Source organism: Orcinus orca, chromosome 21 (genome assembly GCF_937001465.1).
Source record: "Orcinus orca chromosome 21, mOrcOrc1.1, whole genome shotgun sequence".
Taxonomy (NCBI): domain Eukaryota; kingdom Metazoa; phylum Chordata; class Mammalia; order Artiodactyla; family Delphinidae; genus Orcinus; species Orcinus orca.
The window spans coordinates 25776253-25801683 of NC_064579.1; the positions used below are offsets into that span (position 1 = coordinate 25776253).

Consider the following 25431-nt stretch of genomic DNA (forward strand, 5'->3'; position numbering starts at 1 on the left):
CAATAGGTGCCTTTCTACCTGGGGTACCCCTTAATAGTTTCCTTTGACTACAATGCATTTCCCTTAAGTCTTTTTGTGGTTGAATAATGTCCATTGTTTCATCCTTCCTTCAATAAATATTGTCAATGAAAAACAGAGCTCCACAGTTACTTTGCACCTCAGAATACTGCTTATTTGCTTCAAGGTGCTTAAAACAATCTATAACCATCATGGTGTTTCCTTATATATTATGCCCCTACCACTAGAATATAAATTCTGCATAAGCAGAGACCATGTATGGTTGTCTCATCATGATTCTGTCTATGGAGGCTAGAGGCTAGAGTAGGCATATAACAGATGCTCCAATAAATGGGGATGAATGCAGCGACATCCACAATTTAGTTTCAGGGGACAGGGATGAGAGGGCAATCATCACCAAGAGGAGATGAGTCTCAAATGAGTTACAAGGGTGGATGCACCAAGTGACAACTGATAATTTGAAACCAAACTCCTTTTCATGCGGGCAACTCTCTGAGTAATGGGCAGAGTGAGTAGCAGCAGAATTTCTTTAATGATTGACGATCCTCTCAAGCAGCAACCAGAGACTAGCTGATAAATACAGAGTTAATGTTGGGACCCACCTCTGAAATCAGTGGCAGGGACAGTAGGTGATGGTCCGAAGAGTTTAGGATTAAGCGTCAGTTCTGTACACTCCACCCTTCCCCGTCCCAAATCCATTAATGCCTGAAATTCCAAAGACTATCAAAGGACAACAGGAAAACTGTACTCCAATCCCTTTATTTTAGAAGAGAGTCAGCTAAAGAACCCAGGGATTAAGTAGTTTATATTGCACCTTTCACTTAAATTTAATACTTGTTAAAATGCCAAAACATCACTGTTAGGAGAAAAGTTTTAATCAGTTACCAGTTTTTTGTGTGTATTACATTCAACCCCAAATAAATCTGGGGTTCTCTTGTTACCCACCAAACAAAGTTCTGTTACTACTGAATGCCCAGAACAGTCTTGTAAGAGAGACTTCACATTACTAGAAGGGTCTCTGGAACATTCTGTGATTTTAGGTAGAAGTCAAGATATACAAGACTTTAAACTCTTCCATGGTCCTTGGTGCAATCAGAACTTGGTATGAAATGAGGAAGACATGAATTATCAATTGATGTTAATGAAAGCAATTTTAATAGGAGGTAGGAGTTGAAAGGCTCTCGGGAGAGTCTTTGAAATAAAAGCACTTAGATAAATTTTACGGATCAACAAATGATTGATATAGAGTTAAATACATGAAGATAACTTTATTACACCCCTGAATGGACACGGTTTACAGGATGCCCACTCTGGTGGAGGTACAGCACTGTCTTCCGTGGATGCACAAGATAAAATCTCCATAAATGCACCCAGGGGTAAATGAGGTGTTATCTTATCCAACCTTTCACTTCCTGTGAGTTTTACTCATGCCCGCCATTCAAGTTGAGAAACCTTATTAGTATTATTAATATAGTATTAAAGTGTCATTAAAACATGCATTAATAATTTGCATGCATTTATAAGGATTACTGTAATTGTAGAAGGCTATTTCAAGCTGTCAGTATTCAACTATGATAACATCTCACTAAAAATGTGTAGTACTTTTCATTTCAAAAACTTAAGGCATTTTCCAGAATTTTAATCCTCATTACATACTTCCTTCTGAGTGCCTGTTTTGAAATGAGTCCACAAAGGAAATGAAATGTAGTACTTATTTGATCACTGAAAACAAACAGAATGCAAGTATTTTAAAAGCACATCCATAATAAACATAGCTTTATAGTGATAATATTCTGTTGACCATCAGCTCAGACCCCTGCAGGAATTAATGCAGTTCACTATACTATGTTCTCACCATTATATCAAAAACTGACACATGATTGTCATATAAGGTTCACTTCTGAATTTTCTAGAAAACCTTTTTTGAATACAACTTCAATTTTAAATTATAAGTACTTTTTAGAATACAGACAAGCAAGGAACTTATCTCTTTTAATTACTGCATTTTCTTTTTTCTAAAGATAATTAAATAAATTCTATTTCCTTTTTTCGCTTTTATTGCCAGAAATTTAAAGCTAAATTTAGTGCTTAACAATACCAATTACTTTAATATAGGGGGCTAGTATATTTATATCTTTCTCTTTAGTTGTCTTTTAAAATTTTCTTTATTTTAATAATTTCTTTGTTGTATACTTATTTTTAAGTTGCACCAAATACTTGAAGAACGGACAGGTTATCTTTTTTTCTAATCTATTTCTTATTCACCTGAGTATTTATCGTTTGAGTGAGATCTTATAAAATTCATGCTATATAATGCTATATAATATTATTTTTCATTATATACATAACTACAAATTAAATACATACGAGAAGGACTTAATCATGTATAATAAGTTTTGAACTTGTACTTGAAATACTACTACTATATTACAGTCAGCTCTAGGTCAAATAATATTTGAGAAAAAAATTTAAGTCTGATAATAGTAAAATACTTTATATTTATTTTATAATAATCATTTTAACTAACGACAATTAATACACCGAACTTGCAAGCATGCTAAAATGTGAAAAAAATCTCCATTTGACTCTACCTTGTAAAGAATAAGCATTCATTTCAAACAACGAAAGAGTTACTATATTTACTTTTCTCTGAAATTTTTGTTTTTTCATAATAACTACAAATCACTAATTCAGACTCCTCTTTTTCAGAATAAATATATTGTAAATGTGTTACTGCAATATTATTGTCCTTTTATAAAAAAAAAAATTATTGTCTCTTTCTCTCTCTTACACGAGGCTGTCATGGCCATAGCTTACATGTTCCAGGCTCTGACCCATCTGTATAATGTTCTGTATCAAAGGGCCAGAGTATTAGACATGGGAGAATGGCTTCCACATCAGACCATGTCCTCTGCTGAGCTACTGTTTAGAGTAGAAAGCTAACTTTCTGCTTTGTAGGACATCTAAAATTCACACTGCACAGTAGCTTCTCTATTTCACTTGCCTTCCAGGGGTCAAATGTCATATCTCATAGACTCTAGAAATATTTTGTTAACTCCAATGGGTTTCCCAGTAGTGAGTGTGAGAGGAAAAAGGTCTCGAAAAAGACAGTGAAACAAAAAAAAACCTTCATATACAGAATTATGTTGGTGCTGTTTGGACTCAGTGCCATATGTCAGCATTAAATAGGCTTGAATAATTGCAGAAAACTTTCACTTGAGGTCAAACACACTCATTGGGTTTATGACATTAATCTGGCATAGATGCCATTCGATTAGGTCTTACATGGTTCCCTGCAGACCCAGAAATTAAGTATCTTCCAACATAGCAAGACAGAACTATGTGTAAGCTCAGGCACAGTACCAGTCTAATTTAATAAAGAAGGTTTTAGGCATGTAAAGTGTGACTATTAAACACGCACTGCTGTGTGTAAAAATCGAGGTAAGTAGTTTCTGTTTCAAGCAACCTCTAAAGGGAGACTGTCTCAACTAGATGGGTTTATTCTGCTAATAATGTATTTGTAATGTAAATATATATTACATTTAACTCTATATAATTTATCTGTAAATATCTCTGAATTTGTTCACAGTTATGAAGAAACCTATGTCACTACTTTAAAGTTACGTGTACTAGATAGATAGATAATAGTTATAGATAGTTGGATAGATAATTTTGTTTAAAAACTGGACATTCAAGAACAGTTTCTCTATGGTTAATCTAAATAAATAATTTTAGTATTCATCTAGCCTTGAACTAGAGCAATTTTAAAACCCATAAAAAGACTTCCACTTCTACTTGGGATATAGAAATCTGTAAAATACAACCTCACTTCCACTTTAACAATGAGAAAAATCTGAACTATAAAATCATAACCTTTCTTGAACTCATCAGGGAGCTGAGGTTTCAGGTACCCAGGTGACATCAGTTCCAAAGGATTAGTGCCTTCAAGGAGAGGGAGGACACACAAACTGTCACTGTGACAGATCACAGGAGAGAAAGGACCAACTCACACATAGGCAATGACACATCAGCTAACGTTTTAGCAAGTGGCCAGTACCTGAGCATGGGTCTCCAGTAGCTCAGGGCCCCAGACAGAAGGGAGTCTGTCCTTCCTTCCACATGCCTCCATTGACTAATTAAGAGAGACACTGGGGGCATGGTAGGAGCCTGGAGTGAGCCTCTCCCTTACCACCACCAAATATCAATGTTTCTGTGGAGAGGGGCATGACACCCGACGCACTTCCCGAACCCTTTCACTTTTAGGAAACTAAAGTGTTAAGCCACTGGGAGAGCAAAACCTGTTCCCTCCAGGGCACAGGGAAAGGGGCACTGCAGCTTGGAGAAAGGTGTACGGAAAAAGAAAGTCTACATGTGGGGTGTGGCAGGAAAGCCAGTATGAGCTTAAGACGCTACATCAACACCAAGACCATGGTCTTCTAGCCCTAGGGGACACTCAGCAAACGCTCCTCCTACCTGTGGTCAACCACAGGTAGACCCTGACGACATTGGGAGGGGGTCAAGAATGCTGAGAACACCCCACCCCACTCTGTGCAGACTCTCAAGGTTTGACTTAGGCTGGAAGAGAATCACAGAGCAACTCTGACTCCAGTGTAAGCTTAACACCGAGCGACAAGCAACAGCGTCTACTACTGGGGGAGATGCCACCTCTTTTGAAAAGGTGTTTAGGGAGGACTGACAGCTCAGAGTGGAGTAACGATGCTGAGAAAAAGCCCCCAATTAGGCACTTGGCAGTGCCAGCTCACCACTGAGGAATTTGATGCTCTGAAAGTAACCATAGCAACAACAGAACTCAACTCCAGTGTAACTCCTGACTCAACAGGCTAACAAAAGTGGTGCCCATTCCCAGGCACAAATATTAACCACAATCTCTATGGTTCTACTCATGGTGTCCACCTTTAATAAAATATTCAAGAAATAACAACCCTTTGCCTAGAGATGAAGTAAGTAACCAGACTCTGCATACTCATATAGTGGAAATATAAGACAGGGATATTAAATATAAAAAATATGTTAAAAGATCTAGTGGAAAAGATAGCATGCATGAAGAGATGGAGTAATTATTGATGAGAGACAATAATTATAAGAAAGAAGTGGAGGGCTTCCCTGGTGGTGCAGTGGTTGAGAGTCCGCCTGCTGATGCAGGGGACATGGGTTCGTGCCCCGGTCCGGGAGGATCCCCCATGCCGCGGAGCGGCTGGGCCCTTGAGCCATGGCCACTGAGCCTGTGCGTCCGGAGCCTGTGCTCCGCAACGGGAGAGGCCACAACAGTGAGAGGCCTGCATACCGCAAAAAGAAAACAAAAACAAAAAGAAAGAAAGAAGTGGAAATTCAAGGGGCAAAACACAATATCAGAGATGAAGAATTATTTCAATAGACTAATTAGCAGACTTAACACAGCTGAGGAAAGATTCAGAGAATCAAAGGTTAACAGCAACTACATAAACTGGAACACAAAGAGAAAGTGTGAACAAAACAGAACTGAGGAACAAGAACTGTGATACAATATCAACAGGCCTAACACACATGTAATTAGAGTCCCAAAAGAAACAGGAAAAGAAAATTGGGGAAAAGAAATATTTGTAATGATAATGGTCAACAATTTTTCATAAATAATAAAAGACATCAAACCTTAGATCCAAGAATATAAGTTTACCCTGAACAGGATGAATATCAAGCGCATGCGCGTGCATGCACACACACACACACACACACACAAATCCATCTAGACATACTATAGTCTACCTGATGAAAATAAAGAAAAATTCTTAAAGGAAGCCAGAGAACAGGGACAAATGCATAGCCATTAAGAAATACAGCTTACTTTTCATCACAAACTATGAAATAAGAAGACAATGAAGTGGCATTTTTAACATACTGAAAAGAACTTTCAACCCAGATTTCTACACCCAACCAAAATATCTTTCAAAAACGAAGGTAAAATGATGACTTTCAGAAAAACAAAATCTGGGAGAATTCTTTGTCTGCAGACCTGCACTAGAAGAAGAGTCAAAAGGAGTTCTTCAGACAGAAAAATTTTAGACAGAAACTTGGATTCACCCAAAGAAATAAAGAGTTCCAAAGATGCTAAAAACAGATAAATATAAAATATTTAGTTTTCTTATTTTTATCCACTCTGAAAGATCAATATCTAAAGCAAAAACAGTAAAAATGTTTTGTGGGCTTTAAAACATGTAAAAATAATATGTAAGACAATATTAACATAAAGGATGGAAAGAGGAAATTAGAAGTATATGCTTGTAAGTTTCAGCACCTATTAAGTGACATAATATTATTTGCAGGTAAGCTGTGTTATATTAAAGATGCATATTTCAAACTTGTCTAAGGAGACCATTAACATTTTTAAGAGGTTATCTAATAAGTCCATAGTGGAGATAAATTGGAGCAATAAAAAGACTCAGTTAAACCAAAAGCTGTCAGGAAAAGAGGGAAAAAATCAACAAGATACAAATAGGATCAGTACAAACACTCCAACAGGGCTCATGTGTTTACCCTTATTTGTCCTCCTCCCACCAAATTCCACTGAAATAAACTCGTTTATAAATATTTACATATACAATTGGCCTCTGTAACCATGGGTTCTGAATCTGTTGATTCAACCAACCATGGTTCAAAAATTTTTGAAAAAACACATTCCAGAAAGTTCCAAAAAGCAAAACTTGAATTTGACGCAGGTTGGCAACAATTTACATAGTATTTCCTTTCTATTTACAACTATTTATGTAGCATTTTCATCATATTAGTTATTATAAGTAATCCAGAGAGGATTTAAAGTATATGAGAGAATGTGCATAGGTTAGGTGTAAATGCGACAGCATTTCATTTAAGGGACCAGAGAACCTGTGGATTCTGGTATCCATGAGGGGAGACGGTGGCGGGGGGGGTGCTCCTGGAGCCAATGCCCCACGGATACTGAGGCAAGACTGTATATATTGTTTCATGTTGAGTCCAAGAACAGTTACTGCCATATTGTTCCCCAGGAGCAGGTTCCATGCTATATACCTCAAGGTCAGATTTTGTATTTTCCAATATAAACCAACATCATCATTGTTCCCATATCTATAATTTAAAGTTCCCAGAAATTTAAAGTTTTCGTTTGGTTCTTTTTCTTCAGCTCGGAGCTCAGAGCAAGCGTGAAGCTTGTATCCTTCTGCTGCCTAACTCAAATTTCCAGTCAAGTCAAATAATATAAAAGCTGGCTAGATAGCTACAGGCTTGTATGAAGCATTCAAAGATGCTGGTCTTTTGACCTTTTAGCTGGATCGTATAAGATCACAGAGAATTTAGATCACACATACCACACCGGACCTCCTGGGAATCACTTTCGCTATCATTAATATTTTACAACTCATCCCTTCAGATAAAGTGTTTGTTTTTTGTTTGAGAAGTTCCTATCAGTGCTCGTTTGGAATTATGGACCGTTACAATTAACAGGGCCTAGCCTTCACCTCCATATGCGAAAACTCAGACTCCTCAGATGGAAGCAGGCGTGGACTTGCCATACAGCGCAGGTTTTAGGGCCAGAGCTGGATCTAGAACTGGATCTCCAAGACTGACTCCCAAGCTGCTTTATCTTCCACATGCCATTCAGCTACTAGTGACAGGTGGTGTTACCACCTGTAAAGAAGGGCAGTCTGTGTGCTCTTTCTGATTGGACAGTTGGGATATTTGGACAGGTGCTCAATAAACTGCATTTGTGATGAAACACATCTATGTCTACCTGTGTTCATTCTGTAAGTCGTTAGCAGTCTGACTCTGACCTGGGCAGGCTGAACACATGCTAGGTTCTGTTCCTTCTCCTTTAAAAACTGAGCATACCTCAAAAATGGTGTTTTTTGAGGACAAATGAGTAAGCACCCGTAACACATTTAGGGCAGGACCAGGCATAAACATGTGCTTGTTGTTGTTTTTACTATTATTACCTGGATATATATTGTAGCAAAAAGTCTGAATTTAGAGACATGTGGACTGGCAATACACATTTTAAGCTTGATGCAAAAATATGTTAACAGATTAAGAATATTAGATAATCTTTTGAAAACTTACTTCAACAGTCCTCCTGCTGTTTAGTGTTCACCTTAATAAGATTAATTCTACCAACATTTTTTATAATCCAAATTTTAAACGGACACAAAGAATTAGAACAGAGAAATGACTGCCTCTAAGTACATGGAAGGTAATGCCATGACCCTCAGACTGCTGTCAGCGTCCGAAAACAACCACTCAGAAAAGAAAATCACGAATGAAAACGTAGCATTCCGTGTGGCCAAGTAAAAAATAAATACATTAAGTAATGAAACAAGGCCTTAAGATTCTTCAACAAGATTAATTTCAGTAAGAAATATGTTCGTCTCTCTTTTAATGAATTTTATCAGCTGAGAATAAAGTGAAATGTAGGTAATTACTATATTGTTGGAGCTGAAGTCTGTGTGAGTACACAGATAATCGTACACAGTAATTGCAGACTAATTATTTTACCAGCACCTCTTTCTGTAAGGAGTGAGTGAAGAGCCAGAAGCCACAAGGTAACTTTGAGAGGAAGAAATAAGCACATTCATCAATTCTAACACTGCTAAAAATATTAGTGAATTTATTAACACTATCATAAATAAGGTTTATAGTTTCGTATCTACAGATGTTCACAAAATGTATCAAAGTAGCAGATTTTTCCAGACATATCCTACATAAATAGCATCCATAGTATCATTTTACGCTGTCACTAAAGTAGTCCTATTCAAATAAATTGGAATAAACTTGCATACAAATGCCTGTAATAAGTAGGGAAATTTAACTGGAATGCGAAACAGCCCTGTGGTTTGTGTCTGGTTCAGAATATTTATCATCAGCTGGAAACCTGGCCTTTCCAAAACATGCATGCATTTACATCCCAGCAAACTGTTTATTTCAATTCAAAGGATCACTTATTAAAGCTTATCCATGTATTTGCTTATTTGCAACTGCTTATTAAAGGAGATGAATATCAACATTAAGCATTTTTAGTGCTTGAAAACATGTCCTAAAATAAACTTTACTCTCATTGGAAATTCTTATTTCACTTTTACAAGGTTTACCTGCATAATCAAACGCCAAAGAAGATTTGTGAATTTGACCTTTGTCATCCCATTTATCAGACTATTAACTCAGTCTCACATCCATTTTTAAAAGGTTAGCATCCACTTTGCATTACCTTCTTCCAATTAAAATGAATAATACACCAAGGCAGGCACTAAAGTGGCTGCTCTTTGCTAGTCTGATTCTACCAGCCTCTAAGACTAGAAATAGAAAGGGCTTATGACCATAATCTATTTGGAAATTATGACTTTCTACATTTTTGGAAACTTACATGAGTATTTGCTATCACTCACAAGAAAACTAGTAATATTACAAATGGTTATTTTGTACTTTTTTTTAACACAACCAACCTGAAAGCATAGTCGATGTTTTATCTAATTATTCCAGATGCTAAATTCTTCATTTCCCTATTGTCTTTCATAATATAATTATAATATATAATATAATAAAAATATAGTTCAATATAAGAATATATTATAATTATATATATTATATTATAAATATATTATATATTATAAATTATAATATAAATTATATTATAAATTTCTGTATTATAAATATTATAATTGTCACAAAATTATATAACATAATAATAACATAGTTCATAGAGATCGGTTTTGTAACACCCAAGTTCGTGGAACTTCCAAACATAGCTTTAGAATAAAATTTCACTGTGTAATAAGGGCAGGGATCTATTTTCCCTTTAAGAAAATTACTCAATATCCCAGTGAAAGCCAGATGCAGAAACAGGTGACCTTACTTTTGTATTCCAGGTGGAAGCCAGCAGCTGCCACGCTGATATCCGACTGGAAATGCAGGTAGAGCTGATTGGATGTGCTGTTGAGCAGTGCTGGCACGGTGGTACCTGTGAGAAGTGATGCAGGTTGAGCTTTAACATCAGTGATGTGTTCACTCTTCGCATTATAAAATCAGTAAGAATATCATACTAAGTGATATATGTTAGAGAAAGACAAATGTTATAGGATATCACTTATATGTGAAATCTAAAATATAATACAAATGAATCTATTTACAAAACAGAAATAGACTCACAGGCATAGAAAACAAACTCATGGTTACCTAAGGGGAGAGGGAGGGAGGGAGGGAGGGAGGGATAAATTAAGAGTTTGGGATTAGTAGATGCACACCGCTGTATATAAAATAGATAAACACAAGGATTTACTGTAGAGCACAGGGAGTATATTCATTAACTTGTAATAACTTATAATTTTCAGATTATAATGAAAAATCATCTGAAAATATATACATATTTAACAGAATCACTTTGCTGCACACCTGAAACTAACACAATATTGTAAGTCAACTATACTTCAAAAAAAGTCACTGAGGATATTTGTTTAGGTTTACAGATCCCTTTAACTTGTCTGATCGCCACATATTTAACCCAAGTATTGGCTTTGATGGTTATACTTTTAGCCACTCTCTTCTTCCAGGTCAAGTAAGAAATTCCACATTTTCTCTGCCCTCCTCAGGCAGATGTGACATCTCTTTATCATATCAGTGAAAACACACAAATTTTTATGCTTCACCATTCATTTGACTCTTCACATTGTTTTCTTTTAACAACATAACCATTTGCTTTTTTTTTTTTACTTGTCACGAACAAAGAGGGGAAAAAGTCTCAACACGCAAGTCATATGGAGGTTGGGGAAGCAGTTAGACTGTAGATCTGATGCAATATATTATCCAGAAGAGGTTGCTTTTGACTATATATTCTCTTCTCTATCCCTGTGTAACTCGTACTGAATAATCTTCTTTCTGAGATCTGCAAATGATTTCAATGAAACACACATGGAAAGGAAAATACAGGTTTATTTTACATAATGCCTCGTTTAATTAAAATGTTCTAACCTACCTGATAGCAGCTGACAAATCAGGAGATTTAGTGATGCTGAGGACCAGGGTGACAAAAAAGCCAGGGTACCCAAGGTGCCGAGGAAAAGCATGTGTTCATCAGCCAGAAGTGTAAAACATGTGGGCGGAATGTATTGTAATATGGGAAAACAATAGCTAGCTTAAATCCCTTTTTACCAAAAGGGTACATGCTTGATATTCTACTGTATTCAAATCATTCTCTGAATAAGTACACACTTCCTATATGTGAAGGAAATACCCATCACGTAAAACTCATCATGGTGCAGGCAAATTACTAGATGAAGATGATGCTAATGTATAAAGAAAGAAATATAACTTTAAATAACAAAACAAGGAAATAAACTGATAATTATCCAAGACAGATGAAGAATGTTGCAAGGTTAATATCCTTTGTCACCCTTCACTCTCTGCTTAAATGATTCTAAGATCCTCCAACAGCTGTAATTAAACCAATGACTCCAGGTAAGGACTCCAGCCATCCGTCCCATCACTTGGCTGTCAAAGGCTCTTGGAAGATGATGTGAACACAACTCAACTCATAATCATCCCTGCAGAGCCTGGGTGACCTCCTGTGTCCCCACGTCCATCCACACTGTTAACACCTGCTGAAGTCCTCCCATCAGAGGCCCCCTCCCTCTCCGTGACCTGTGCTGCCCTACAGGCAGCTGTCAGACCCTAACGAGCCAGACTTCTCCATCCTTCTTGGTTTCACTCACTCCATCCCTCCATCTTGACCACCATCATCCCAGCACAAGCCACCAGTGCTATTAACCAGGATGAGGGGATAGTACCACACTCCTAACTTGTTTCCTGAATCTACTGTTGTCTCAATCCAATTCAATCTCCACTCAGGAGTCGGAAAGCTCTTTTTAAGATGGACACATGATTATGTCATGTTACAGTTCTCCTAGATTCCTGGTCATCTTAGGATAAAATTTCAGCCTCCGTGATTTGACCTAAAGACCCTGCCTGATCTAACTACTACCTGCATTTCTAGCTGCTTCTCACTACTCTATTTCACAACTCATTTTCCTGTTCAAGGTGTTCCCATAATCGTAGTCTGGGATGCTCTTTCCCTCTCCTCTATCCATTTTGCCTTTCTTATTCCTACTCATTCAAAAATCTCCACTCTTCTCAAACTAAGTGTTTGCTGAATGATAAACATTTAGAAAATGTCTTCAGGGCTTCCCTAGTGGCGCAGTGGTTGAGAGTCCGCCTGCCGATGCAGCGGACACGGGTTCGTGCCCCGATCCGGGAAGATCCCACATGCCGCGTAGCGGCTGGGCCCATGAGCCATGGCCGCTGAGCCTGCGCGTCCGGAGCCTGTGCTCCACAACGGGAGAGGCCACAACAGTGAGAGGCCCGCTTACCGCAAAAAAAAAAAAAAAAAGAAAATGTCTTCAGATTTAACCCCTTTGTTATCTGACCTTGGTTTGATGCATGAAGATAGATACATACATACATACATAGACTTTTTTTTTTTTTTTTTTTTTTTTTTTTTCGGTACGTGGGCCTCTCACTGTTGTGGCCTCTCCCGTTGCGGAGCACAGGCTCCGGACGCGCAGGCTCAGCGGCTATGGCTCACGGGCCCAGCCGCTCCGCGGCATGTGGGATCTTCCCGGACCGGGGCACCAACCCGCGTCCCCTGCATCGGCAGGCGGACTCTCAACCACTGCGCCACCAGGGAAGCCCCTATACATAGACTTTTTTAATTGCACAGTCATGGAGGGGGAAACATAAGCCTATTCCTGCAGGTCAGCAGACACATATAAAGAGAGATTATTCCTTGAAACTAATTAATAGCTAATGGAGTGCAGATAGGGAAATGTTGCAAAGTGGGGTGACCTCAAGACAAGAAGGAGACATCCACCCAAAACTCCAGTTTTAACCCATTTTTTTTCAAATTGTATGACATTTGCTGTCCTCTCACTCATGTATTATTTCTGTATATTTGGATAATGTCTGCAGAAAGAACAATGTTATCTAACCAGGTAAGTTTTAATTATAGCACCTGTACTACTTTCTGCCTGGTTTTACCTGTAACTTCAGATAATCAGTGTATTTAATAGCCTTCATCCCCCAGTCATTTCCACACACAGGTACTCAACACACACTTTTGACTTTTTATCTTCCCTAACTGTGTTACAGTGGAATCAGAAAAACTGCTTCCACTCCTGACTCTGACACAACTCAGTTCTGTCACTGAAAGCATTTGAATATGTTCTAATTCTGTAAAATAAAGATAACAGTACATCCCTTATATGTGAGTCATACATGTGCTGTGTGTGTGAAAGTGCTTTGTGGATTATCACGTCCCCTCTAAATGTTCTTGTTAATTGCAGCAAGTAAATTCATGAACAACAGTCCTGTTTGTACTCCTGTGATGATATATAGTCATTTGTTTTCCTACAAAAGATGCTGGATCTCAATGCCCCAGGTGGCATATGAGGCGTGCTGGGGGTGCTGGGAGGATGCTAGGCGGCCGGCACCTGCTGCAGCCACAGAGAGTCCTGCCCTGTGCGCCCCTGCAGGGGGCTCCCGCTTAGGGCTCTGCTCAGAAGGGACTCTCAGAAGCAGCTTATTCCCGCTGTTCAAAATGCAACTGAGAGATTTTTTTGTGTGTGTGGTATGCGGGCCTCTCACTGTTGTGGCCTCTCCCGTTGTGGAGCACAGGCTCTGGACGCGCACGCTCAGCGGCCATGGCTCACGGGCCCAGCTGCTCCGCGGCACGTGGCATCTTCCCGGACAGGGGCACGAACCTGTGTCCCCTGCATCGGCAGGCAGACTCTCAACCACTGCGCCACCAGGGAAGCCCAGCAACTGAGAGATTTTTTTAAAACTATTGCCACAAGCAGAATACTTTTGATCGCATTGTCTCACTGTGACCTAGACAGAACCGCACACACAGAAAGCTGAGAAATCGCATTACAGCTCTGCAGACTCCACTCTCAGCACATGGATATTTACTTTCCCTCAATCCCAACTGTCAGCTACAAATTGGTATGAATTTTGCTCTGTCTTATCCACTTAAAATTTATAAGCTGTCTACTTCCCAAAATGATTTTAAATGGCTTACAATGTGAGTCTTACATACACATGGCTATCCAGACAGAAAAGGAAAATTAAAAAATTGAATTTATTCAAGAAGTTAGTCAATCATTTTTCCGGAAATAAGTACCTCTAACAACTACCCATTCTTGTTTGTTTTCAGTCAACAACTAACTTTTAAAATGGGTTCAGATTCTCCTTTGTAAATATTTTGAAAGTATCATAGGAACAAAAAAGTGTAAAACATATTTTAAACATTTTAAAACATATTCAGATTTCATGGCTGATGTGTCATTTCTTCCATATAAAGTTAAAAAAAGACTCCTTTTAAAATATTTTAAATAGTTTTTAGCTTAAAGTTGCAAATATAGTACAGAAAACTCCCATATACCCACATCTGGCCATATATTACATAATAATGATATCTATGTCTATGTTTCCACAATATATATGTGTGTAAAATTATTTTATTCTAAACCCTCTGTGAGCAAATTGTAGACATGATGACTCACTTCTTGTAAAAACTCATTGTGCATTTCCTCAAACAGAGCAGTTCTAAAAAAAACCCAAAAACAAAAACAAAAAAAACTAACACAGATGCAACAGTACCATGTATTCTACAGAAATCACTGGAATTTCGACAATCTGCCAATAATGGGTTTTCCAGCAAAAGTACTCCATCCATGATTACTTCCCTTCAGTTTTTTTTTTTTTTGTCTGGAATAGTTTCTTAGTCTTTCTTTCCCTTTCATGAACTTGATACTTTTGAAAGACACAAGCCACTTTTTGTGTGTAAAATATTTTTCAAAATCAATTTTTATTTTAGAAAATTATAATTCAAAAAAATTATTTTTACAAATTATACCATGATAAAACTTAATAAAAACTACTCATGTGAAATATTTTTCTTTAACATTTTATAAGTTAATCAAATGCATGCCTGAAAGGATTTGTTGTTGTTTACATAGGGGGTTCTCACAATTTTAGTATTATATCAATATTCATTTAAGCTGAGACTACACTCGAACATAAGTTTAGAAAATGGCGTTACAAAAGATTGGGAGTGAGTAGTTTAAAAAGAAAAAACAAAACATGCAGGGCTGCTGTGCAGTAATAAATCAGATGTTTTCACTGCCGTAAGTCTCAGTGCAGCCAAACTTCAAAACCAGTCCTCCAAAAAAGGTGAAGGCATTTAATAAAATGATTTTTCTTTAGCAACATAACCTCCAAAGAGAATGTCTGACGTTCTCTGACTAGATTCAGATGGTGATGCATTTTTGGAAAGAATATCAAAATGTGATGCTGTATTCTTCAGAGGTCACCATATTTGCCGGCTCTCAGGGGTGTGAGGTGCCTTGGGACGCTTCCAGAGGCTAATTCAGGGCACTTCCTCTCAAACTCAGCTTTTAGTGACATCATGCTGGTTGTTTGAAATCAGCCCTGGTGGGGGTATTTACGCACCACAGCAACTGCAATTCTAAGCCAAATCAAACTTTTTTGTTCATATGTTTGTTTGTTTTGAGAGCAGGTTTATCAGTTCACCAATGCGCAGGTGTCCTGATACTGGAGATCTTAACATGACTGCCTGAGGAAGGTGGTGTCTGCCAGGCTTCTCGACTCTTGAGTTACTTCTTTCGTCCTTTGCAGTGAATGAGGGCTAGGTGGGGAGACGCACTGAGACTGTGGCTCTCTGTTCCTCACCAGAATCTCACACGCTAGTTTCAGCATTCACTGATGTTCCAATGTGAATCATTTGCTGTCCTAATGGCTGCCAAATGGTGATTCTCTAAATCCATCTCCTTCTAGATTAGTCTGGATTCTGCAAGGGAAGGCTTTCTCTTTCACTCATTCCGTTCACGCATGTATCTATTTACATCAGTATGGATCCATACATTTCTATTTTATACGAAATGGTTCATCATGTGTGCTTTTCCCATCAGAACCTTGGAGTCAGCAACTCCCCAAGAAGCACTAGTTCCTTTAAGGGAGAATGGTATGGAAAGTGGCATCTAGAAACCTAGAATTGGGTATGAGGTGGGTTCATGGCTACTGGGGTAATTGTTTTACACCTCTCAAAAGACAGAGGTAGGAAATACGTACACACACACACACATCCGCATCCACACTTACATTTTCATTTTCCTCTGTGTCTACAGCTACACATATGAAGACCATGAGTTCACACCAATGTCTCAAATTCAAATCCGTCACAACCAGCTCTATGCCAGCCTTCCTCATTTCCATTTTCCCACTCCCTTCTCAGTCACCGAAAAAGCCAGTTCACAACATCCTCCATATGTTTACTCATGTTCTCAGTTCTCACGTGCGTCCCCAACCTTCCAACTGTGCCCCAACCCCCTTGCTCCACCACCTCCTTACGTGGTCCCCAACTGTGCCAAACACGTCCAACAAGCATATGAGAAAAGGAAAATCAGCCAATCTAAAGTTCATTCCCCCCACCCCCCTCACCCAATTAACTTCAGTGAGACACCCTGTTGGGCCCACAGGGTAATAACCCACTCTTTCTTCCCAGCTCGGGGGTCCGACAAAAGTGACCCGCTGCCTTCACATCAGCCCTCCTGCTCGTGGACGACAAAGCTTTCTCCTTCACACCTGCGTTCCGGTGCTCTTGTTCTAAGACTCCCAACACTAGAGAAAGTGTTATGTATATAGAAGAGCCTCCTGGAGAAACGTCAGCATTGAGTGTTCTCTTGCAGTTTGTCAGTGTTTGACGATTCGGATTCACAGAGACAAGGGGATGGGCGCCATCTTACCTGAAAAACTTCCCAGTCTCGGTGCAGCCACGTCACCGCCATCGTAAATCTCAAGAGAGTCCCAGTTCTGCTCTGTGGCAAAACTGATGACTTGAATCTACCAAACAATAATAGTAACTTAATACTTATTTTTTGCTTAATAAAATTAGACTAGTCCAATAGGATTTTCATGAAATTAAAACTATACATGTAAGAGAAAAGCGAAACCAAAGAAAAGAGATCATGGAGGTGACACCCCAAAACTTCTACAAATAGCACTTCTGATAGATTTTATTCTAAAAGTCTATCATTTTTATTTCAAATGTAGAAATATGATTACAAACACTTTGTAGAAATGGTAAGAAAAGAGAAACAGGTTATGGTTTATGTATTTAGAATAACCAATACAAAAAGGGGAAAAAAAAGAAAGGAAAAACCCGTGGACAAAAGCTTTGTTTATTACTAGACTCCGGGCTTTGAGAACTTACCTGAATTCCTGATCCCTCTGTAACTATGATCTTCCATATACAGTTTAAGTTGTTACCATATGGTTCAGGGTAGCCGGGGGATAAAATTGTACCTCTCCGCTGAGTGAAATTGCCACTGCAGGGGACTAAAAGACAAACCCATATTTAGTAAAAATAAAGTACAGTGAAGAACAACGTTAATGTTGTACTTAGTGTTCTTTCACTGTGTGATCAGCTATTAAGAGATATTTTACATGGACTATGGTACTTTAAATGGCATTTTTAGCCAAGGTCAAATTTAGTCTGTTCTCTCTCTTTTTTTTTAACATCTTTACTGGAGTATAACTGCTTTACAATGGTGTGTTAGTTTCTGTTTTATAACAAGGTGCATCAGCTATACATATACATATATCCCCATATCTCCTCCCTCTTGTGTCTCCCTCCCATCTAGTGTGTTCTCTTTTAAAAATGATCAATACCATAGATTAGTATCCGCTATGCTGCTAAGTCTCAGGCACTGTCTAACGATGTCATCTCTGAAGTGAATTCTGTTTAGAGTAACTGATCTACTACAATTTAAGAAGCTCTGCAGAGTTTTCTATATGCAGACACGCAACTCAAAATGATATTAATGGGATTTATGAGCAAATCCAGAGAGGAGAAGAGACGCTTAAAATGCACAGATGAATTCAAGTGCTAAATCATGATTGCACTGGAGGTTCTTACACAAAATGAAGCAAATAAACTATAACCAACAATGGCATTGTTATTCAGCCTGCGCTAACCTATTACTTTTCAGACTTTCATCAGCACCAATTTATTAAAAGAGCATTACACAAGTAATATAACAAATCAACACTGTAGTGATTTTTCCCCCAAATGAAATTATGTTGTATACCCATGGCTTGAGATGACATACTTAATAAGTATCGAGAAGGAAAACATGTTTCATGCTTGTTAATCTGATGAGTTGTTCCATGAAACAATAACTTTTAGGGTTTGGCTGCTACTCAATTATTTCTGATAAATTGCCCTTTAAATAGGTCTGGAGCATGGATCAGTTCATGTGGACTGAAGAGCAGCTCTTCAGTGCTGCTGTGACCCCGAGATGGAGGACCACGTGCAAGTTATCCCACCTTAGGGACACACGCTTACCTACGCAGCTTGGGATTGTGTCATTCCACTGAGCGAGAGCGTTGGGCACGGACTGACAGCGGATGGCCATGGAGCCCTGGAGTAGGTATCCTGGGTTACACTCAAAGCGAACGATGGAGCCTGCTGAAAACTCCAAACCAATTCTCCTCCCATATCTGGGCTCGGGAACAGAGCTGCACTGGGTGTCACTGGTCCGAGGAACAGCTAGAGGCAAGACACACAACACAACCATCTGCATGTGCATCGTGAAGCCATGATATTTCCTTGAAAATAGAATTTAAGATAAGTCTAGAAAGAATTTATGTTAATGTGGAAATTAATAATGCCTTTCACAGTCTCTGTAGGGGATGATTTAGGGAGCACTTCCACATCTACACGCATCTTCATGTCAACCCTGAGGACCACCTCGTATTCCCATTTCTGACGAGGAAAACATGGCATATGGAGAATTAGTGCTTTATGAGGACTGAGCGATATTCATGCATTTACAATTAATTAAGCACCCAGATCACTGCGCCAGGGATAATGAGATGACTAAGAACTTGTACTTATCCTCGAGGACCTCAGACTCTAGTACGAAAAGCTGTTACATAAAGGATTATTTATAAATGGCCATGGTGATTTAATAGCAAAATTAAAAATAGAACTACCATATGATCCAGCAATCCCACTTCTCAGCATTTATCTGAAGGAAATGAAATCACTATCCTGGAGAGATATCTGCACCACCATGTACATAACAGCATTACTTGCAATAGCCTAGCTATGGAAACAACCTCCATGTCCACCAATGGAGAAATAATATAGTACATACCTACAATGGAATATTATTCGGCCATTTAGAAAGGAAGGAAATCCTACCATTTGCAACAACATGGATGGACCCGTATTCCACACGCTAAGTGGAATAAGCCTGTCACAGAAGAACAAATGCCGCATGGTCTCATGCATAGGAAGCAATTAAGAGAAACAAACTTATAGAAGCAGAGAGCAGCCGGTGGCTGCCAGGAGCTAGGGGAGCGGCAAGTGCGGAGCTGCTGTTAAACAGGTATAAAGTGTGTCATGTAAGACGCCCAAGTCCTAAAGATCTCCCATACAAAGCTGTGCCTATAGTTAATAGTGCTGGATTGCGCACTGCTAATTTTAAACAATGTAATCCGTTCATTTTAAACAATGATTTAAAGGACTTAACCTGAGAGGGTAAATCTCATGTTACCATAATAAAAACAAACCCCACATACCATAAGAAAACATACAGTTAAACAATTCATTCTGTACAGAAAGACTTGGGAGGGAACAGAGGGGAATGGGAGTTTGCGCCACGGTCTGAGAGCAGAGCTGGTAATAAGACCCAGCCGATGGCCTCATTCCCAGGGGTCTTCCCATTGGACCAGCGATTCTCCGAGGTGGGAGGTGGGGATGGGAGAGCAGTTTGGGGCTGGAGGGAGTGCTGACACTTCCCCAACGTATCTAATATTGTAACTGTCCGTTTGGAAATGAAAAAAAGAGTCTATACAGCAAAGAACAAAGTTTAATAATATATTCCAGCTGGTGGGGACATCATTTGGCCTGAAGGCTGGGAGAAAGACAACGAGCAGCTCTGACACCGACACCTGGTTGCTGCCCGGCCTGAGAGCTGGCTGTCCTCCTGTTGACCACACACAGTCTCCGAGGTCACTGCCTGTTCGTGATCACAAGCAATATTGGGAACACTATGCAGGCCACGGAAAAGAACAGAAATTCCCCTCTCCAGACTAACATGAATCATGACCTCTACTAATCACAGTTGCAGCCCTGCTCTGTTCCTTCTACACCCGACGTAAAAACAAAGATGCCCATCGTCACAGCGAACCCCTGACAGCGGTGAATCCCAAGCAAAATCATGCTGCCTGCGGTCCCGCCCCGGGTCCCCCAGCACAAGCCTGCATCCTGTAACTACCCCCCACCCCGTACTTTCTTCTTGTCCCCAGGTTCTCCACGGAGTGTGGATCTTATGGTCTTTGATGCTGGGCCTGGCGGCTGAGCCTCATTCCGGTGAGACGTGTACTCAGGTTGTAGATCAGAATTCACTGATAGGCAGCGAATTATCGCTATGAGATTTTTCTATTTATAAAAAGAGGCACGAGATAGTTTGAAAAATACTTCAGTGGCAAAGGGGTCTGCCACCCCAAACAGACTCTTTGAGAAACAGAGCCACAAGGTACGCACTTGGGAGTCTGCATTTTTGGCTTCTGTCCCTGAGTTAAAAGTCAGTTTGTGTTTATTGTCTCCAAGACCCCGTTCCTCTCCATCCTCGTGTGCCTTCATTCGAAAGGGGCCATTTTATTTAAAAATAATCCTTCTGTCTTTAAGATCCTTTCCCCAATACACTGGCATCTTGTTTTGAGTTGAACCTGAACAATAACAGACACCATTTGGGTAAATTGCTGGTCAGGAAGCAATTCTATGAGAATGGAAGTCAGAAGACTGTTTTGATGAAACTACGTTTCAATTCAGTGTTGAAATATTTTTGATCAGAAGGCAAAAGTTAATAAAATTGTGTATACTGTCTAATAGCTATAGTCAATAAAATTAATGATACTACAGAATGTTCTTTTCTATAACTGAAAACAATGCAGAATATAAAATATTCTATTGTAATAAAATATGGCTTAAAACTTATATTTGCCATATTTTTATGTCTGGGTTTTTTGTTACAGTTGAACAGTAGCATGAGAGTGATAAATAAATAAATAAACAAATACATAAAATGATATTCCACAATCAATTCTTGAGAATTTTTTACAAATATGGAGAAATATCTCCAATCTTAACTGTTCAATTTGTCCTGAACTACTTGGGAAGCACCCTGTATTCGTGGCCAAGTTTCCACACTTGTCTAAGTGGCCTCAAACATAGCATTTTTCCAGGGTATCACAAATGAGGAGAAACACACCATCGAGGGTCATCTGTACGCATGTCACTATTAAACCTTTCTTCATGAACTTCAGAGTTGTCTATTTTCAAGGAAAATAACAATAAGTGAATAATACCTGCATTTGAATGAAATGATGGAGGACAATTTTTAGAGGAAGAAGTTTGCAAAGCTAAGAAACCAATTTTAAGTATCTGAGAAAGTGAGACAGAGGAAACCTAGGAAATAGAGGCATCAAAACTGCATGTAATATCTGGGGGAAAATTCCAGCAGTTAATCCATGCTGATGAACTTGTCCCTTTCAGCCCATCCTCTGGGGCTTGCCCTCACCTGGAGGTTTCGGGCCACATCAGAGAGAAATTCTATTCCGGTAGCCATTATTCTCCATCTTTCAGTAAATGCTTTGCACTACTGTGAAGCAAAACTGAAATCAACCCAGTGCCAAGTGGACAGGGAATGGGGTCAGCCTGGAACAGAGGGTGATGAACACAGTGATTGGCTTCTCAGGCCGAGGCCTGTGTTGGTTCAGAGACTGGATGGTATTCTCTGGGACTTTCATGACACTGAAAACGGGCGATATTGTGAATATGGGGAAAAGGGGAACACAATGTGATGGAATCTTACATCACCACAAATGCTCTAGGCTACAGATGTGTGCATGCAGTTCATTCACTGCACCTCTTTTAGAGTAGGTGGAGTGAAAGAGAACAACAGCGATAATAAAATAAACCTGAATGCAGACAAGAGCAACCTGTCCAAGTGAAGCAGTCTTCCCTATTTCATTTAGTGACACAGGGACATATTCTATTTCTGAAAATCACTCTGTCTTCCTAGTTTAAAAATCTGATTTGACAAGCCATTACTAGTCGGTGAATTCAAGCATACATCACTGAATTATGCACAAAACTTTATGCTCAATCTCCTTTGTAAAAAGTATGCATTTTATAAGCTCTTGAAACAAAATGTGAGTTTCTTAGAAGTGGAAAACCAACTAAGCTGTATAATTTACGCCATCTGAGGAAACATGAGGCCTGGGGGAAAATCAACGAAAACATGTATTTGCATGCCTAGGAAGGACCTCACGCAAAGAAAACCTTACTGTAAATTCCTCCTACCCAAACTTAGAAAAAGCATTTCCATCTCTCTAGCTCTGTTTCTGGTATCTGTTTATTTTAGGAAAACCCTGGCAGAGGACAGTCCTGAGAGCTGCTGAGTCTGGGAGACTGGCAGCTGGAAGGCTAAAGGCAGGTTGCTGTGTGGTGAGGCTGGGAGATGAGAAATGTGACCCGGAAAGACAAAGACGTGGCCAACTGGCATTTGTAAGTTGTGCACAGTGGGGAGGTTTGATATAAAAGCACAGCTCCATTTTCCCCTTAAAATATTCAGTAAGTCCTGCATGGCTTACTAATTTTGGTGTGAGTGAGTTATTTTGAGGGAACTAAAAGGCGGGTTGAATTCTACACTGAAACACACAAGAAAAATAGACTATCTGTGGAAATAGCAGGCATAAATGTAAGACAATTACAAATAGTAGTATATTGATGAGACATTGTCAACCACCAAGTTTAACACAGACACATTCAGTCGTGTGCACAGACAGAGCAGAGAGGCAGAGGGTAGTGTAGACAGTTTTCATAAATGAGGATGTGCCTCAGAGTAAGCAGGAAAGGAGAAAAGAGTACTTGCTCTGCCTTTGTTGGTCTATGTGGCCCCATAGCTTGCTTCTTGTGTCGATTCCAGTGTTAACAAGGTGGATTCTAGTATTAAAAGGTGTGTATTTTGGGCCAGAAAATGTTGCTAAGTGCAACATAACTACTTCACAGAATAGAATCAAGGGGACTTTAATGAGACTGGGTTTCGTGTACCAAGAGGATGCTGGGCTTTTCTCCAGCCCTGGCAACGTGTCACGGCGGTGGTCCTTGACGGCCACTAGTTGGTAGGCCAGACTGCAATGACCACAATAGCCATGAGCAGCAGTAAAATCACCGTTATCATCCCACTGAGAACCCAAACTCACATTCTCCACTTTATTCACCATCCTAGAGACAGCTCCTCTGGACAGTGTTGGAAAGGGGACCCCCACCAGGGGTGTGGAGAGACGGTGCTGAACTTGTTAAGAAATAGTAGGTGAGTCTCCAACACGGCGGGTTTCTGAGGACTATTTGATTTTTATGTTTGCATTGACCTAGAAGACCTTGACATTAGGGGTAGAATATTTCCTATGGAGTGACAAAGAGCATTAAAACCTGTAGAACCACATTTACTGATGGCAGGTTCTGCCAGTCTCTTGGTCCGAGAGCTTAGGAAGAGGAGGGGCAGCTATGGGAATCCCCACCATGGACATTCAGGGAGTTCCAGGGTGCTAGCGAGTGGGGATGGACGGGGGGTTTCTCCTGGATGCGTAAAAGGAAATCTAAAACATTCTGAACACGTTCATGTTTAAAGGCAAGCACTGTACTCCTCTTAAGTATTCAAGGGAGATGTTACAGTGTCCAGGAGTGACTGTTAGAATGATTACAGGGACTCTCACTCCAGGAGGATGCACTGTGGTGTGAGGGGTCACCCCATTAGCCTTCTTGGGTACCCATGTATCCTCATGCACCCTCTTACCTCCCTCACTTTTCAATGTACCCTTCTACTCCAAAGCAGCATGGAAAGCAAACAAGCAAATACAACCCAGCAGAGACATAAAAGTTACAATACTTGGTAAAAAAAAAAAGCCTCTATACTTCCATTTCTTCACCAGATCAGAGGGGCAGCAACATCCTCACCACCACCTTCTCCGTGTTGTTCACCAGGGTGACACGGAGGGTCAGGAGCTGCCTGGGTCGCGTACTACGGCTTTTTGTACCTGACACCTGCACTCATTCTCCACCGAAGTCTGAACAGCTCTTTACAACAGAACTGTCTGTGAACAAGGGTTACACAGCCCATAGCCATGCAAGTCAGAAAGTCCCTGCGCAATTTTAAGCTTTAATAACTTATGGAGGAATGGAGTCGTACGTGGTATGTGAAAGCACTATTCAGAACGTTTTTACACAATAGAGTTCAAATAATTTCTAGGCTTCCACTAAACTACTATCTTTCAGAAGGCCATGTTCAATTTAACTTCTGAGATGTTCTGAAAACTTTCCCAGGTGCTCCTGAGTGATTTATAAATTGCATTCATGATTCTAGTTCTTTAGATCTGAAGGATTTGGCTTTGATAAAAACACATCCATTTTTGCATAAACTCACTGTAGGAACAAAGCAAGATAAGGAGATATATTGGAACTTTAGAAGAAATACTGAGTATGTTAGAGACATATTCTTAAGTTAGGAGAAATACTGAGTATGTTAGAGACATATTCTTAAGTGCAAGGAAAATACATTTCTTCTATAAATGATTTCCTCTTTTCACTTTTATGTATGTTATACATTTTAATGATAATATGTTGCTTTAAAACAAGAAATATAATTTTAAAAACCATGACTTCTGAAGATAACATGTGCAAATAGGACAGACATAGGGTCATGTGCTTCAGATATTTTATTTGATAATCTGATCAATTTTCTAATCTTCATCAAAAATTAAAGGAAGTCCCTGATTGAGGCAGACAATGCCAGGAACTTGAATTTTTCCAGGACAAAAAATGTACTTAAACCAATCGGTCCAGTTTCCTTAGAGGTCACGCCAACTTACTTTGGTTTGTGAATCTGCTTCTGCAAAGTAACAAAGAATTTATTTAAAGAAAATTAGAAGTGGGTGAGCGGTGAGTCACCTAAACTGGACCCTCTCCTATAAAGTTCATTTTAAAAAATACTGGTTTAATTATTTATATTTTAACAAAGGTTTAATTAGAACCATGTAACCCATTTTAATGTAATAGCATCATCACCCAAGCAATAGCTCCTTAAACTAGATTAGAGATATTTTTCCTCCTACCTGCCCATCAAACATCATTCTCACTCTTTCCGTAACTTTTAAATCATCTTATTGCCGAACGCTGAAGGGTTTTTATCGTGAAATATTTTGAGGCCACACATTTCACAGTGTGCGATTATCAAAAATCATTTATGAATGATATGA

At 39.3% G+C, this 25431-nt stretch overlaps 1 protein-coding gene across 2 annotated transcripts in view; it reads right to left on the reverse strand.

Annotated features, from left to right (window-relative positions):
* Positions 1-25431, reverse strand: part of CSMD1 (CUB and Sushi multiple domains 1) — a 1746885-nt gene that overhangs the window by 161531 nt on the left and 1559923 nt on the right. For both annotated transcript variants that reach the window (XM_049704254.1, XM_049704253.1), the window contains exons 34-37: positions 18449-18652; positions 17315-17439; positions 16848-16944; positions 9890-9994 (exon numbers count right to left, since the gene is read on the reverse strand). In XM_049704254.1, the coding sequence (XP_049560211.1) occupies positions 9890-9994; positions 16848-16944; positions 17315-17439; positions 18449-18652 (531 nt within the window). The remainder of the gene's footprint in view (positions 1-9889; positions 9995-16847; positions 16945-17314; positions 17440-18448; positions 18653-25431) is intronic.